Source organism: Hylaeus volcanicus, unplaced genomic scaffold, assembly GCF_026283585.1.
Source record: "Hylaeus volcanicus isolate JK05 unplaced genomic scaffold, UHH_iyHylVolc1.0_haploid 12237, whole genome shotgun sequence".
NCBI classification, from domain to species: domain Eukaryota; kingdom Metazoa; phylum Arthropoda; class Insecta; order Hymenoptera; family Colletidae; genus Hylaeus; species Hylaeus volcanicus.
Genome location: NW_026533172.1, coordinates 198,685 through 214,667, shown reverse-complemented (window position 1 = coordinate 214,667; position 15,983 = coordinate 198,685). Strand labels below are relative to the sequence as shown.

At 30.5% G+C, this 15,983-nt stretch overlaps 6 protein-coding genes across 8 annotated transcripts; 2 read left to right on the top strand and 4 right to left on the bottom strand.

Moving 5' to 3' along the window:
- Positions 1-298: 298 nt before the first annotated feature.
- Positions 299-1,141, top strand: LOC128884408 (uncharacterized). Its single transcript, XM_054137804.1, has 3 exons — positions 299-474; positions 524-571; positions 625-1,141. The coding sequence occupies exons 1-3, from the start codon at positions 299-301 to the stop codon at positions 1,139-1,141; spliced, it is 741 nt and encodes a 246-aa protein (XP_053993779.1).
- Positions 1,142-1,404: 263 nt separating this feature from the next.
- LOC128884407 (uncharacterized) lies at positions 1,405-4,494 on the bottom strand. 3 transcript variants are annotated; one of them, XM_054137803.1, is made up of 11 exons: positions 3,602-4,494; positions 3,421-3,491; positions 3,246-3,354; positions 3,130-3,194; positions 3,009-3,068; positions 2,742-2,931; positions 2,602-2,650; positions 2,428-2,556; positions 2,219-2,375; positions 1,992-2,123; positions 1,405-1,937 (listed from the first exon to the last, which is right to left on the bottom strand). In XM_054137803.1, the coding sequence occupies exons 1-11, from the start codon at positions 3,675-3,677 to the stop codon at positions 1,413-1,415; spliced, it is 1,563 nt and encodes a 520-aa protein (XP_053993778.1). In that variant the 5' UTR covers positions 3,678-4,494; the 3' UTR covers positions 1,405-1,412. The 3 variants fall into 3 exon arrangements, with proteins under 3 accessions (XP_053993778.1, XP_053993776.1, XP_053993777.1); XM_054137801.1 differs by having other exon boundaries at positions 2,428-2,650; XM_054137802.1 differs by having other exon boundaries at positions 2,428-2,650; positions 3,130-3,234; positions 3,295-3,354.
- Positions 4,495-4,634: 140 nt separating this feature from the next.
- Positions 4,635-6,211, bottom strand: LOC128884409 (calcyclin-binding protein-like). Its single transcript, XM_054137805.1, has 10 exons — positions 6,016-6,211; positions 5,913-5,972; positions 5,776-5,849; positions 5,631-5,715; positions 5,430-5,555; positions 5,333-5,377; positions 5,198-5,287; positions 5,054-5,092; positions 4,915-4,983; positions 4,635-4,868 (listed from the first exon to the last, which is right to left on the bottom strand). Exons 1-9 carry the CDS (start codon positions 6,151-6,153, stop codon positions 4,933-4,935), a joined length of 708 nt encoding a protein of 235 aa, XP_053993780.1. The 5' UTR covers positions 6,154-6,211; the 3' UTR covers positions 4,635-4,868; positions 4,915-4,932.
- A 1,660-nt stretch (positions 6,212-7,871) lies between these two features.
- On the bottom strand, positions 7,872-11,807 carry LOC128883841 (uncharacterized). Its single transcript, XM_054136636.1, has 5 exons — positions 11,518-11,807; positions 10,881-11,459; positions 10,090-10,736; positions 9,558-10,041; positions 7,872-9,454 (listed from the first exon to the last, which is right to left on the bottom strand). Exons 1-5 carry the CDS (start codon positions 11,785-11,787, stop codon positions 8,045-8,047), a joined length of 3,390 nt encoding a protein of 1,129 aa, XP_053992611.1. The 5' UTR covers positions 11,788-11,807; the 3' UTR covers positions 7,872-8,044.
- A 351-nt stretch (positions 11,808-12,158) lies between these two features.
- On the bottom strand, positions 12,159-13,357 carry LOC128883754 (uncharacterized). Its single transcript, XM_054136437.1, has 3 exons — positions 13,039-13,357; positions 12,827-12,979; positions 12,159-12,746 (listed from the first exon to the last, which is right to left on the bottom strand). The coding sequence occupies exons 1-3, from the start codon at positions 13,355-13,357 to the stop codon at positions 12,409-12,411; spliced, it is 810 nt and encodes a 269-aa protein (XP_053992412.1). The 3' UTR covers positions 12,159-12,408.
- A 456-nt stretch (positions 13,358-13,813) lies between these two features.
- On the top strand, positions 13,814-15,865 carry LOC128883753 (probable geranylgeranyl transferase type-2 subunit beta). The gene is made up of 8 exons (XM_054136436.1): positions 13,814-14,208; positions 14,267-14,356; positions 14,401-14,537; positions 14,594-14,673; positions 14,976-15,016; positions 15,084-15,210; positions 15,261-15,329; positions 15,388-15,865. Exons 1-8 carry the CDS (start codon positions 13,846-13,848, stop codon positions 15,552-15,554), a joined length of 1,074 nt encoding a protein of 357 aa, XP_053992411.1. The 5' UTR covers positions 13,814-13,845; the 3' UTR covers positions 15,555-15,865.
- The last annotated feature ends 118 nt before the right edge of the window (positions 15,866-15,983 follow it).

The window sequence follows — 15,983 nt, the reverse complement described above, 5'->3', positions numbered from 1 at the left end:
TAGAGCTTCGACAAACTTGTCAACTTTGGTCAAATGCGGTTTTGTTATACATGAAGCAATTTCTTCTTTGTCTTCCAATTTTTTCAGAAAACTGCTTATCGTGTAATTTTAATTTTTGTAAGTTTCAACAAAATGTTACTAGCAATCCCTAGTTTGTCTCTTTTAGGGTTAACTAGTACTAAATTCTTTTATAAAAGTATCGGTAAGAACATAAATTGTTTCATGAGATTTCATTGCACAGAAGAATTTCGACAATTCCAGAAATTCTAAGAATCGTTTTAAATTAAAAAAATAAATCATGTCTTTATTATTAAAAATTTTTTCAGTTTGTTTAAAACCTATTAATCGAAAATCAAGCCGACTGGTAGCAGCGTCGCTAAATCAGTTTTACAAACAAGGTCTTTATATCAATGTCAACGATGGATTAGGACATTGTAGCGTTTCCTTGGATAATTTTCCTCCACAACTAATTCAGTACAAGTTTTGATTAATATGATCATAACATTGTATATTTTTGTTTAAGAACTTGTGATCATTGGAAACCTCAAAGACATACTAGCTCTGCCATCTTGTTAGTTTGAATTGTTTTTTTTTTTTTCATGACGCTCTCACGCTTGTTTATAGAAAATTAAAAGTTCCTTCTAAGACCGTTACGGCATCCATAACGCGAGCCGACTTTATTAGGGAATATTGTATTCGTATAGTTGAGAATTCGTTTCAAGATGAACTACTATGGACAAACGTGACCAATTTTTCTCGCTTTCATCCTCATTTGAGTCTATGTTTCCTTGGATTGTTAATGGAAACATTTTTAATAGGTATTGAAAACATTGTCGCAGGATTCAATGGAAACATTGCGTACCGTCGTACGGAGTACATTGCTAATGGAGGCCATTTTTTGTTACATCGTATTTGGATTCAAATTGTTGTAACAATTTATGATGAAATTGAAAAAAAAAAAAAAGATACTGAATCAAAACAATTGTTTCAGAAAAAAAATGTTGTGGTAAAAAAAAAATTTATTTCTGCAACACAACGAAAACAACAATTATCTTCAAATCCATCTCAAGATATCAAACCACTTCACGATGTGTCAATGCTTTACTTAACAATCATTGATCATTTTCAATGGGATACTTAAGAATGTTTTTTAAAGAATTGTACACTACTGAATTTATGAAATATCAAAATGGTTTTTATTCGATTGATTTTTTTTTATTTTTAATAAAGAGGAGAAAATATTTTTAAAAAAAATCGTTTTCTTAACTGTTTTTTAGTGGAGACATTCACTGTGCAAGCTTTACGAGTTCTTCTCAAACAATCTGTAGATCCATTAAATGCTTTAAGTGAAATATTTAAGACATTTCTTTACATCAATGCTTTTTTTTTTTACTGGAAAAAAAAAAACATTGTTAGTCGTGAACTATTTTTATTTTTGTACTTTTCCCATGAGTAACAGATTGAGTGGAGATTTGTTGGGATAGACAGTGTTGTTTCTCTTTACGTTGTTTTCTTTTCTTTGCCTCCAAATATATTGGAAAAGCTTCAGGTACGTGATGCAAATGGGGGGGAACAATATTTTGAATTTTTTCCATCTTTGCTGTTAAAGGTCGAAGAATACTTTTAGTCTGCTTTTCTGTATTATTTTTTGTTACTGTTACAAAAAGATTTCGAGATGGCAAATTTTTTTGTTTTTCGTTGGAAGACACGTTGGATTTATGTGCGAAAGGGTTCTTGTATCGTTGAGACAAAACCCCAGGAGTTGCTGGTACTTCAATCACTCCATTAATTTTTTTAAGCATTTCGTATGATTCACTTAAACGACGTAAATCATGTTTTTCTTTTTTATCACATTTCAGTTTATTATAAAGATAATTAATTTGTGTTGTTAATGATGAGTTTTGTATTTCTGGAGAACAACTTGCTTTAAGATATTGCTTGAAAACCAGAAAACATTAATGAATTTATTTCACAAAAGTAATGCAACATACAGTGAAACGTCTTTGATGATTACTGGAATACCAAAAAGGAACAACACGTTTTCCTTCCACTTCCGACAAATCTTTAATCAATCCAGACTGTAACCCGCTTTTCACATATCGTAGATATTGTCGAAATAACACCTAACAAGACAGAGGGAGTTTTGGCAATGTGAACAAAAAATAATATTCGCATTATTTTAAACAAAAATTTTATTTTAATAAAAAAAAAAACTTACGCGTTCTTTCGCTCCTTTAAACATTCCCTCAATAATAGAAGGAAATAATGTATTTTTATATCGCCAAGAAAGTGCGCATGGAGAAAAATTAGGCATGTGCTCTTGAACTTCTCTCCATGGCACTGCACGATACGGAAGTGGAACACCTGTCACTAAACTAAAAAGAACTTGCAAATGTATTTTTTATCATACTAGAAGGACTTCATTACTTGATAGCCTTCAATAATTTAATATCTTCTTCTTTTGTCCATCTATGCCGTTTACTTGTACCAACATGTTGTGGTTCACATAAACGGGGTTCGAGATCTCTCCATTTAGACTGGATGTAATTTGGAGGCCTTTGAAAATATTCATAGGCGAACTTTGTCCACGTAAACCCATACCGCTTAACCAACTCAATTAAATCATTTTCTTCTTCCTTTGTCCAAGGACCTAAAAAATTCGTTTCAAATGAAAAAATCAAGTTTTTAGTTTTTTTTATTGGAAGCAAAAAAAGGATGAAAAAACAAGAAACACAGTAAACCTGTTTTCCACGGGTACAAACGTCGAAGCGCAAAAAGCTGTACACTGCGTACCGATCTTTGCGGTAATGCCATAGCTATTTTTTCCCAATGTTGTGCTTCAACGACTTCTTTTTGTTTTGATGATCGTCCACTCCCCTCGCCAAAAGACGTTATGTGATTCCAGCATTCTTGTTCATTCCAGCCTTGTAACTACAAAACGCAAACAAAGCTAGGAAAATAGTGCCATACCAGCAGATCTTCTGTGACGACCCTTTTAAAAAAATTACCTTAAAGTAATTCTCTAATGATGCTTTAAGAATATCATGTTCCTCTTGTGTATAAGGACCCTTTGAATTAATAAGACACAGTTTATTGCATTGTTACTTATAATTCAATTTTAACAATTACGTTTTTTATTTGTCTATTTAAATGATCACGGCGATGTCTTATTCCACTTGTTAAAGATTGTTGCCCTGCCGTAGGATCATAATAGGGTTGAATTTCATTTTCAAGCTTTATCATACATAGAATTTTGTGTATAGGAAAACAAATATATTCTATTGAATTACATACAAGATTTATGATGGAGTTGAAGGAATCATTTTTCTTTGTTTTCTTCCTTATCTTGTTTTCCTTTTTTCTCAAAAAAAGTGAAACGTACTTTTTAATAATAACAAATCGCAACTACCACAATGTTACCTTGTTAGAATTTTTCGTAACCTTATCTATAACTTTAACATTTTTTTTTTTTCTTCCAGATAAGGTTTTGTCTAATGACAATAAAAAAATTAATCTTGTATCAAAACAAATTATTAATTTTTTTTGATGAGGCCCTCTTTATTTCATCCTTTTTTTGTTAGTACGCTAATAACTCGCTTACGTTTCTTATTTTTTGACTGTTCCACATATGAAACGATTGTTTTAAACGAATCAATTTTATGATCCAACTCAGACATAACTTGAAGCTTTCAAAAAAAAAAATCAAAGCTGGTTCTACAGGAATGTTCTGAATTAACTTGCACTTTTAATTTTTTGCTTCAACCATTTAACTCAATTGGGACACCATTTTGTAAATTTCTCTTATTTGCTCTTCTTAGTAGCCTAGTTGAACTAAATTCATTTTTTTCGTGTCAAAATTGTGCTTTAGATTAGAACGTACATGCATGTCGTAAATCAGAAAACAATTAAAAAACAATTAAAAAACAATCAGAAAACAATCAGAAATGTGTTAGACTCATAAAAAAAAGTATATTGTTACTCTCTTCTGGTAAACGTCAACAATACTCATTCGTGCTTTCAAAAAACAGGATCTCCTTATTTAAAAGTTTTTTTTTAAGTTTATGTTGAATTAAGTCTTTATTCTATTTTATACATTAAAAAAAAATTGTTGATCTATTCGGTTGATTCATGAATTGCATGTTGAACCTTCTTAACAGGTTGGCTTTCAGATACAGCACTTCCAGCTTCCCTAACGGCATCCGAGATTTTTGAACCAGCGCACTTGGCATCACACATAGCGTTATCTTTGTGTTGCTCACATGGAGTTTTATCGCCTTTAAACGCATCGTAAACTTTTTCCATAGAGTCTTGGGCTAAATGCTGTCCAGTCTCGACAACTTTCCCGACACCATCTAAAAATTTATCAAAAGCACCTGAATTATTTATCATTTTTACTACGATCAAATAAGAAAATTTATTGGAATGCTCAAAAATGTTTCTATTTAAAATAATGACACAATTTTCTAATGAACTAGGTTACAATTCGAATTGCACGTTTTCCCATGTTTAATATTTTTTATTTCTATAAAATCAACGGTAAGCTTATAATATTAAAAAGTTGATTTCTCAAGTAACGTTAACGAGAAAATATGAATTAGCCTTTTTTTAATTAAGCTTTTTCCCTATGCCCAACATTATTTTTTAACAATTAAAAAGTGTTTTACCAAAAAAAAAAATTGTAATTTTTTGCAATAACCATTCCAAAAAAAAAAATGTCGTTAAAAAGAAATTATTATAGAAATTTGAATGTTTTATTTGAAAGATTAAATTTGGAGTCGATATATTTTAACAGCCAAGTCGGTTTTTTAGTCTAAGTAAAATATCTTACTCATAATATGTTTATGTGATTTGTAATAATTGTCGTTTATCTAACAAGAAAACTTATTTAAAGCAAATTAAATTGAACTCACGTACGAGTGTTAAATAAAAATTTCAAGGTAAACCAAAATTATTCATACCGCCTTGTTTGGATTGGGATTCAGTCTGAAAACGAAAATACCAAATGCAACATTTAATTTAGATGTTAATAAAAGAAAAAAAGAAATTTGACTACCCAAGCCTTTGCAATTGTACGTTTCATTTGATCATCTCCCTAAAAATGATCACAATTTCAAAATAGAAACAGAGGTTACATTTGAAAACAATGGTGAAATTAATTCATGCATTTCGTCAATTTTAATTATGTACTAGTTCCTACTTCTTCATAAAGATTTTTCATCAATTTCATAAGAGATTGTCCAGGGTCACCAGTACTTTCTCCCATATCATTTCCTAATTTAGACGGTTTCTAAACAGAATCAATTCTTCTTAGTTTTTTTTTTAAAAAAATTACTTGAGGTTCCTTATATTTTACATCGTCCCATGATGTCGGTTCCAACTAAAAGCAATTTTAAAATAACATTAATTTTTTTTTATAAAATAGAGATTACTTTCGTTAAGGTGATAGTTATCATATTGTCACGAAGACGATATTTGCATTTGTCAGGTAAAATAGGTTTGAAAAATTTAGAAATGTTGAGACGTTGAGAAGGGCAGCTGCGATCATGAGATGTTACCTAAATTATTAAATACGCACAAATAATGTTATAAAAATGAGTACAAGATATTGTAAATAATATAACAGTTTTTACAGTTAAAGACATAGAGTTATTGGTGAACTGAACTTTGACCATATTGGAATTCAATTCTTTTAATTGCGCAATCGTCACATAGATTCTGATTCATAATAGTGGAGGAATACGAAAATTACCATTCCATAGTCTGAAATATTCTTACTTTACTACGTTTTGCGTTTGATCCCATGCAAAATTAGAAATAGGTGTATACAAGTCAGTCACTTTTTTTGAAATCTTCATAAAACAAAAAAAACAGCTATAAATCGGCTACCTTGTATGTTACCAAAAACCACATACCTTAGATTTCACGGCGTTCTCATCTTCATGGTCATCCATGCGCTTCTGAGGTGCCGAATTCTACATAGTGTCATTAAGAAATTGCATTGAAAAACTTTAAAACCTCAATCAGTCGTCTTAATCCCGTAATTTTGTCGTCTATTGCTTTCAATATATTCGTATTTTTAGTACATGATTTTAAATGAAGCCAATCATCGATTTCAGATTGGTAATCGTTAATTTGCTGAGAGATATTACTCATTGTGTATGTCCTGATTCGTCACAAGAAAATTTTATAATAAAAGAGTCCAAATTTTTATAAGAACAAAGTACTGAAAACATGTTCGGGACAGTTTATAGTAAAATCTTGGATCTGTTTGGGCCATCCCCTCTATAAAAAAAAGCAGACGGAAAACCTTAAAGCCATCTTAATTCTATGATTGTCACTATAGAATGGAGCAGTCATCTATTTTGTATTTTTTTGTTTCAAAGTTGTTGTTTGTGAATTGGTAAATAAATGGTAACATGAAAACTAAAAGGACTAATCGTCCATAGAATATTGATACGAGTAGATGTTAATTATATATATAATCACGTTCTCATATAGCATAAATTTCATTTGACTTGTTGGCGTTAGTGTGAGAAGTTGTTTAAAAAGAAATTGATGCAGGCTAAATACTACATTTACTACGAGGGTTTTAAAATGACTAATGATACATTGAAGGTTATGTATTGTCGAATCTAAGGAATTTTTGATGCTTAGAACGAAACATAGTTATATATAAGCGTGCTTTGAAACTAAAAATTGTATGCTTATTCTCTTGGTTTATAGACAAATAATCTTTAAAAAATTTCCCTGTTGGAAGAAAGTCAACACGTTTAAGGTAAAGTCGTATGTGTTGAATAATGCTCATAAGGGCAACTTATTATACAAGCTACAATTTTATTACAACAAGGATTTTTGTCAATCTGAAATTTTAATAAAAAAACTGTATTCTGGAAAGAACAAATGCATATCTAGATGAGGAACACCTTTGATCTGTGTACTTTGGTGCGGTGAATTGACAGTTGTAGATGATATGGTGAGTTTAACAGCTTAAAAAAAATCTTTTACATTAAATGGGACAAACGCAGTTTTTTGTTTTTTTTAAACAACACATTACCACATTTTTTCAAATGATCGTTGCAACATCTGACATCCTTAAGACATTGTTGTGTTATGCTAAGTCGTAGTTATTTCGTCGTCATTGCACGTTGTGGTATTGTTTTAGTATTTTTTTTGCGGAAATTCGTTTTTTTTTAATCAAAAAAATGAGTAAATTGTAGCTTTATTTTCCAATAATTTAGTCGTTTCATTGTCCTGTTTTTTTAAGAAAAGGTATTTAAAGGCAGTTAAATATAAAAAAGTGTACTTTCAAAAGTCCCCAAAAAAATTATCATATGCATGAATTTTCTCAGCAAACGTTCTTCTCAAATTGGGCTAAGGGTCTGTTTAAATAATGAAAAAACGTGCTGCTTTAATAAATGTTATTACAATGATAGGTTACGTAGGCGAATCGCGGCATTCAGAAAAACGTGAAGAGTACAGCTGTGGTGACTTTTGTACATTCAGTGGGCTGTGTTATTAGTTAGATAAAATATTTAAAAAAAATAAACTATTGTTGCATGGTTCATTTTTTTTTTTTCTTTTAAAAAAAAACCTTTTTTGACTATAGACCAAGAATAATAAAAAAATTTTTGTTTTTTTATAACAAGTGGTAATTCGGTTAGTTGATTTATATCCATTGAGCTAAATAATGAATAGTATTTTAAAGAAATTGTATTTGTTTTCTATTCAAGTTTCTTTTTATTGTAATTGTGGGTTTGAAAAATGCTAAAATAAAAAAATCTATGTTTGGTTGATAAAAATGAATAAAGGAATTATTGCAATTTTGATGTTAACGGGTGGATTTTAAAATAAAGCATTATAACGTTATAAAATATTTTAAAACTCATAGTTTTGTAAGAAAAATTACTTTTTTTTATGCTTGTAGTTCCGTTTTTGTTGACAAATATATATAACCATAAGATGAAAAATTTTATTAAAAAAAAAAATTGTTTCAGAAGATAATGCATTGACTTAAATGAAAATTTAAAAGGTTGACTAGATTTAATTAGAAAAAGGAAAACAAATAGTGAAGTTCATTTGATGGTAAGCGAAACTGGCTGAATATTTTTTGTAAGGTTGGAAAATTAAAACGAGGAGGACAGGGAACGTATCGCTTAAGCCACGCAATTGCATTTCTAAGAAATGTGGGGGAAACGAGGGAGGAAGAGATGTAATGAAATTGGGGATGATTGGGATGATTTAATCCTTTGAGAGCAATGAAAATGTCATGAAGAAGATTTTGATCTATATTAAGTTGGCGGTCTGTTGCTTCATAGGCAAAAACGTAAGCAGCCAAAACATTTTTTGCTTTAAGACAACCGAAACATATAGTACGAAACGTTCGAGCGGTAACAACCTTCTTGTAAGGACTTTTATTCAATTCGATAAAAAACTGCAAAGCTTTGGGTATATCATTACATGTAATACAAGCGGCGATTAAAGCTGTATAAACGTAAGAATCTTTTTGAAATTGAAAGCGATAAGGCAGCTCATCTGCTAATGTTAATGCACGAGCAAGCTGACCTTGTTTTCCTAAATACTTAATCATAATAGTTAACGTAAAAGGGGAAGGTGCCACATTACGTTGTAGCATACAGTTGAAAATTAAATCCATAAGTATAGGAGATTCTTCGTGAGAATATGCTTCCAAAAGTGTATTGTATGTAATTGCATCCGGTTCAACATCATGTGATAACATTAAAAAAAATATATTCATGGCATCCCGTAATTTTTTTTTTTCACAAAAACCTTTTATAATGGTTGAATAAGTCACGACATCAGGTTTCAGTTTGTTTCTTAACCACATATCTGATACAATACAAGCTGCAGCTGTCGGATTATTACATACAATACACGTATTGATTAATGTATTATAGGTGATGTTGTTGCAAAATATATTCTTGTCTTTCATATCTTTGTAAACTTCTAACGCTTTGGTAAGCATTTTCTTTTGAGCACAACCTTTTAGAACAATACTGTAATGTACTGTATTGGGGTTGATATTGTATTCAGTGCTGTTCTGTAAAAAAATGAAAGCTTCAATAACGTGGTTATTAGATACTAACATATCTAATAAGCATCCGAAAATGTATGGGGTTGGTTGAATGCAATTTTCAATCATTGTAAACCATAATTTTAAACCATATTCAACATGTCCACAATAATTACAAGCCTTTATAAAGTTTGCCATAACAGATATACTTAGTACTTCTTTGGATGTATTTGTCATTTTCAAAAGGTTTTTCAATATTTCTTGATCTTTATATTTTAAAAAAACTGCGATACTACGTGAAACGTTTTGTATGTTTTTGAAATAATCTTGTTCTTGTACAAATTTTAGCAAAGAGGATCGCACTGGTTGGTAATTTAAATTTTGACTACGATCGACTATTTGTGAGCAGAGTTCTTCGTTAACCTAAGAAAAAACAAGAATTAAAATGGCTAGTACTTGAGAGGTCAAACTTGTCAAAAATTGACATGAATTTTTTTTTTTTTGCTTCAATTAAACAATAGTTTACCTTTATATTGAAAAAATGTATGACGTCGAAAGCCTTATTTAACCTTAGCAGAGAATTCGTTTTTAAAGCTTCTTTTACTTGAAAGTTTAATTCTTCTGTGAGTAGTTTTTTTGGTATACATTTTAAATTTACAAGATGCGAGCATTGTAGAACAAAATCATTTGTAATTTTACTGCATTCTTTAAAAAAACTTAATGTAAGTAAGTCTTCACAAGAAGGCAACTTTTCTTTCAAAAAAACAAACAAATTGCTTGTGCACACGTTACCATAATCAATAAGACTTTTTTTAAAAATTTGCATATACATTTCCAAAGAAAAACAGCTAAGCACGGGATACATGAAAGAATTGTTATGCTTTGTTAAAGTTTCCCCCATAGCAATTGTGAAGTTTTTTAATAAAAAATCTAAAAAAGCATTTCGAACAGAAGAATGATATAATGTTGTAACACACTGAATACATAACGGAACATCATCTTTTAAGTACCTAAATCAGAAAAAAAGTAATAGAGAAAGACAAAAGAATAAAACATACACTGGGAAGCAGTGACAAAAAATTTCACAAGTCGTATGCTTCTCATCAAGTTCCATAGAGAGTTGAAGTAAACGTTTAAAAAAAAAAAAACAATAATTTCGAAAACATTTATTAACGTTAAAAGAAAAGTTGAAAGTCTTAGATTTGTATAGTAACGTTATTTGAGTGCAGTCTTTATAATAGGATACAGTGTGGAAAAAATATGTGAAGATATGTTGTAGAGACAGAGAGATATTCTCGACAGGTGAATGAGTAAGGAAAGGACGCTTTGGACTTAACCAATCATTGTTGTATTGTTGCTTAGATGTTTTAATAGAGTTTATGAATTTTGTTAAAAATAAAAAAAGATAAATGTTTTGCGTTGAATAAGGTGAACACTTTAGCTTGTTGCTATATGATGTGATCCAAATTATATTGTCCTGAGAAAAAGGAGAATAACATTGGAGAGCGCTCTGCGCAGCATTGGTTGTTATACACATAATGTTGTTTTTAGTCGTTTTGTAAATATTCCTAGTGTGGTGTTTCTTTGTGAAATTATTTTTGATAACACGTCCAAAGAGTTGAGGTAACAGCAATTTTTTGTGAATTGCATGATATAAAATAAAGGACTTTCTTAGAACATCCGTTTTTTTAAAGTGAAACCTACTCTGAAAAAATACATAAAAAAATTAACATAGATTATAACAAGTGTTGGAAAAAAGCGTAACATATTTTTTCTTTTTACAAAAAAGATTAAAAAACCGTACAATAACGAAATCAAAAGAAATGAAGAATATAGTTTGAACACTTACAAATGAATGATTTTGTAGATTATAGTATTCATCAAGCTTAGATATACAATTTTTTGCAGTTTTGAAAAAATGGACTTCAACAACTCTTTGTTTTTCATAAGATAAGTGTGAAATATTGGCGAGTTTTTTGTGTATGTTATGATTCCAATATTGAATATCTGATGAAGTCAAAGTATGAAACATCCTTGTATTCCGAAATGGAATGAAAGGGTGTATTAACGTTTCCAAAACAAAATTGAGGGACAATTTTTTACTACAAGCAACAGGCGTAATGATTTTGTTTTCGTTTGCACATGTATGAAAGTTTCCTTCTCGACTATTTGTGTGATTCTTAAAATGTACTAATACGTGATCAGACTTGAAAGAGTTTTCATTTTGCAAAGGACGAATAACATGCATCATGTGTGACGCAGTCCTTAATTTTTTTTTGTTTTCTGCATAAAATGATGAGTCATATTTTTCTCTCGAATTGATAGAGCAACCAAAGGCTTTCTGACGTTTGAGTAGAAGATCGTAGTACACTTTGGTAAGTGACCATAAAAGTAATAAGATAAAAAGAATTAAAAGATCTACATAAATCTGATAAAAACAATAACATAAAAACTACATACTAACAATTTTATTAAGAAAAACGTACAGGAGCAGAAATTCTTAACGATATATTAATAATGGCAGAAAAGAAAAGAAGGCAAAATGCATAAGGTAAAGCAATAGGTAATTCTTGGGTTTCATACCATCTTAAAACCGCTGTTTTATTTGATAGAGAAATCGGTAAAAGCATGAGAGAGGATTCTAATAAAAGACGGAAAAGATCGTACAGATGGTTAGAAGCATAATAGTAAAACATGTCTAAGAAATTAAAGCAATGTGAGCTCTCTTCTTCGAAAATCATATCAACCATTGACATGCGTTATTCAACTTGAATATAGAATTTTACTAATTATTAGCAGTCACAACAAAATTATAAGAAAATTGGGTAAGGAAGAAGTAGAAAGTTTAATTATAACCAGGATATGTAAAATTTTTTTTTATTTAGAAGTTAAAAGAATGAGCTCCATTAATACAAAATTCATTTTTATTCCCGATTGTGGAGATGTTTATTAAATACAATAATAAAATAAAAAAAAAAAACGAAATATCTCGAATTCACATCATTTAATTCATCTGAGGAATGCAATATTATTTTTTGTGTGAATCGTTAAAGTGAACCTTTTTAAAGATTTTGAAAACATGCAAATTATGCGGTTCTACTGAGTTTCTTAGTGTCAAACAAGTTTCAATTTCAACACACAAATTACCTTTCAAAAATGTTCATTAATAACGCAACAATTTTTTCAAAAATTAACTATTCAAACTTGTAGACTATCAATGTAAACTTTCTTTTTTTAACAGTAGTATTTCTATCAAAGCTTTACAGTATGAGTCTACAGTACGTATACAAATCATTACATGAAGACAGTGACTACAAAAATTTATACACACATTAAGAGTTTAAAGTGGTCAAAATACTGATAAGACTGAAAAAACTTTAGCTGGCTGCATTCTGAGATTCGGATTCTTCTTCCATTTTCGGGGCTAAATAGAAACGTAAACGGCCAACATTAGTGTTATCATTTAAATAAAATGTCACTTCTAAAGGAAGATTATCGGCTAGTTTTAATTGCACATGACTAGCCAACGGCGCTGCTTTACTAAAGTAATTGAGATAACGAACAGCAAATGAAAGCTGTACTTTATATTGTGGGGACTCAGTTTCAATTTCAACACGTTCTTCTGTGGATTCACGTGGTCGTAGTGTTATGTTTCCTCCTACTATATCTCCAGATGCCGAGAATTTAACAAGTTTGTGGCTTGCTTCAATTGTTACTGTAGAAGAAAGAAATACATAATAACCACAACAAGCACAAAGAAGTTGTTTTTTAATAAAAAATATTATATCCACATACATGAATCCGAAAATTGACCTAAATCAGAACAAATACGTTGGAATTGTTTTGAAGGAAGTGTAATTTTAGCAGGGAATTCAGAGTCAGGTACAGAAAGATGTTCTTGTTCAATATTCATAAGTTTCAAATCGAAATCGGAGACACGATCTTCAGCTAATAAAAAAACACGCTTAACCGAATTTTCATACTTTTAGTAGACACAAAAAACATACTTGTAGCTTCAAATACAAATGATATTTTATCTTGATCATCTATATGACGAATTATTACTGCGTCGTCATTGCCGCAATGTTTAAACATTTTAGAAACGGCTACCATGTTAAGTCCTAATGATCTGGAACGATCGCATTGATACGTTTCAAAAGCTTGTTCTTTGAGGTCTAAGCTCACAAGAGAGACATGGGAATTATCCATGGCTTGTAATTGTATTCCGGAAGGTGTACACTCTAAATTAACTTCGGGAACCATTTCTTTAATAGCATCAAAGACTCTTTTTAATAAAGCTCCTTGACGTATACACGCTTCTAACATTTCTCTGATTTTCTATTATAAAGAATCTTTTTTTATTCAATAATTCGTTTCAGTTGATGATCATTCAGCGAAGGCTAAAACGCCTTCATTTGTGAGGCCTGTCCATGCAGTTACATGTAAAAATTCATGAAGCTTCGAAAGAGTCACGGATCAGGATGCTCTCTAGCACGTTTTACGAAAGTTATTTAGTATTAAAGTAATAATTGATTTCTCTTAATTTGTCCAAATGTCAAGGCTCATCTTAATGAAAAAGCAGCAAGACGAATAGAAAGTTTCATGCTATAGAAAGTTTTACAATGATGCGATAACGTTCCTCAAATCTGGAAATTACTTTCAAACATACATCGTAAATAAAAAATTGACGGTTTTGATAACTGCGAAAGAAGAAATTTAAACACATAAAATGTGTTTTTTTTTAATACTGGGTTAAATTCAAACAAATTAAGCCTTCTTATCTTTTTTTTATTTTTCTAAGAAAAAAAATTAACATGATAGTAGAGAAATCGGATCAACCTTTAACACCTACAATGAATTGGGAGAAACATGTCATTTTTATATTAAAGTCTTTTTTTGAGGACTCATCGACAGTGACATTACATACTCAACATTTGCGCATGGGAAACACATATTGGGGTCTCAATGCTCTTTATTTACTTCTACCAGGAACTGATTTACCGCATGGTTTAAGCTCTATCTGGACATCTTTAATGACATCCCATTCTATGTCTGGTTTGTTTGAAGGATCTGATATTTTTATACAAAAAGTAACGGAGTTTATACAAATGTCAAAAGATTCTTTAGGTGGATATGGCTATGCTCCACAACAAGATGCACATTTAACTTCAACATTGGTATTAATGTTTTGTTAGCCATAAAGAGAAAAAACCTTGGTTATAAAATACTTTTTAGTATGCTATTTGTTCTTTAATAATCTTGGGTTCGTTTCAACTTGTTGTAAAGGAACGGGATACTTTGAGCCAGTGGATTGTTTCTTTACAAGTATATAAACGTTTTTTTCCAAGCGTATTACAAATAACTTTTAGAAGCCAGATGGTTCGTTTAGTGGGGATAAATGGGGAGAAGTTGATGCTCGTTTCATGTACTGTGCCGTTGCATCCTTACAATTGTTAGGAAATCTCCACTTACTTAATAAACAGGCTGCTGTCACTTGGATTCAAAGGTTTTTGAAAATTTAAACACAACGATATGAATTAAATGATACAGCGAGGTCTTTAGGTGTGAAAATGAGGATTCTGGTTTTGGTGGCATTCCTGACGCAGAGTCTCACGCTGCATATACGTATTGTTGTGTTGCAAGTATGGTTTAATGTTTTGTTCTTTATATAAAAAAGTTATTCTAGTTAATTTCAATCTGGCCTTCTTTTGATGGTAATTTGTTTAGTTATTTATTTCATTTTAAATGTGTAACGTAACATTCCAATAAATAATTTAAGGAATAGTACAGTTACATGCAGCATCCTTTTCTACTAACTTTTTTTTTAAATGAAACAAAAAAAAAAATCGAAGGTGAAGGATGGATAAAGCGTTGTTGATTGTTTATTAGTGAAATCATGCTTGGTGTATTATGTAAACAAACATTGTTCGTTTAAATGTTTAAGGCTTATTTCTTCTTGGAGTTTCAGAAGATGTTGTGGATGCAGTAAGTGTAATTTAAATTTGCAAACTAACAAAAGACGTTGTAATACTCTTTCCGTTTTTGTGCAAAGGATAAGTTAGGGTACTGGCTAGCCGAGCGTCAGCTTCCAATGCCCTGTGGGGGATTCAATGGCAGACCTGAAAAAGCTTCAGACGTGTGTTATTCATGGTGGATTGTCGCCTCGTTGAACTTAATAAGTATAAAGTCGTTATATACTGTGGACTTCTTTTTTCATTTTTTTATTCAGATCGAGATCACTGGGTAGACGCTAACGCGTTAGAAACATTTATAGTTAATTCTCAAGATGAATTTGACGGTATGGGCACTAGCGATGATTCACCATTCTTAACAATGGTGTTTGTATCACTTGAAAGGAGGTATAGCGGATTCTCCCGGTAATATACCTGATGTCTTTCATACATTTTTCGGTCTTGCTGCTCTGTCTCTCAATGGGAAAATCTCAGGAAAATCAATTCACCCGGCTTATTGCATTAGTCACGATTTGATCAAAAAACAAAAATGTAGTAGTATTCACTATTGATATAGAGAATGGACCTACAAAATTGAAGTATTCCTTCAAATACCCTAGTAGTAACATCGTATTATACTGACAAAGATAAGAATTACAAAGTCTTTAATTAGTCACCCGCGAAAAACTAAAACAAGAAATTATGTTTAAAGCTATTAAAAGATTTAGCATGCTTGTATATTACCTGAAGCATCTAACTGCGTATCATTTTGTAATCTCATGCTAATAAAAGAATCCAAAGATATTTGTTTTAATTAACAGATAAACAAAATACTATTTTTTTAGTTAATCTGCAATCAAGTTCAATTTTTCCGCTAACAAAAAATTTGGTTTTATGAAATTGAAAATTTTTTTTTAATTTTAAAAGTGTTTATTAAAAAATGGAAAAAAAAACTTTTAGTAAAAGCCTATGCATTAAGAAAGTCGAATTGTACTAGTAAA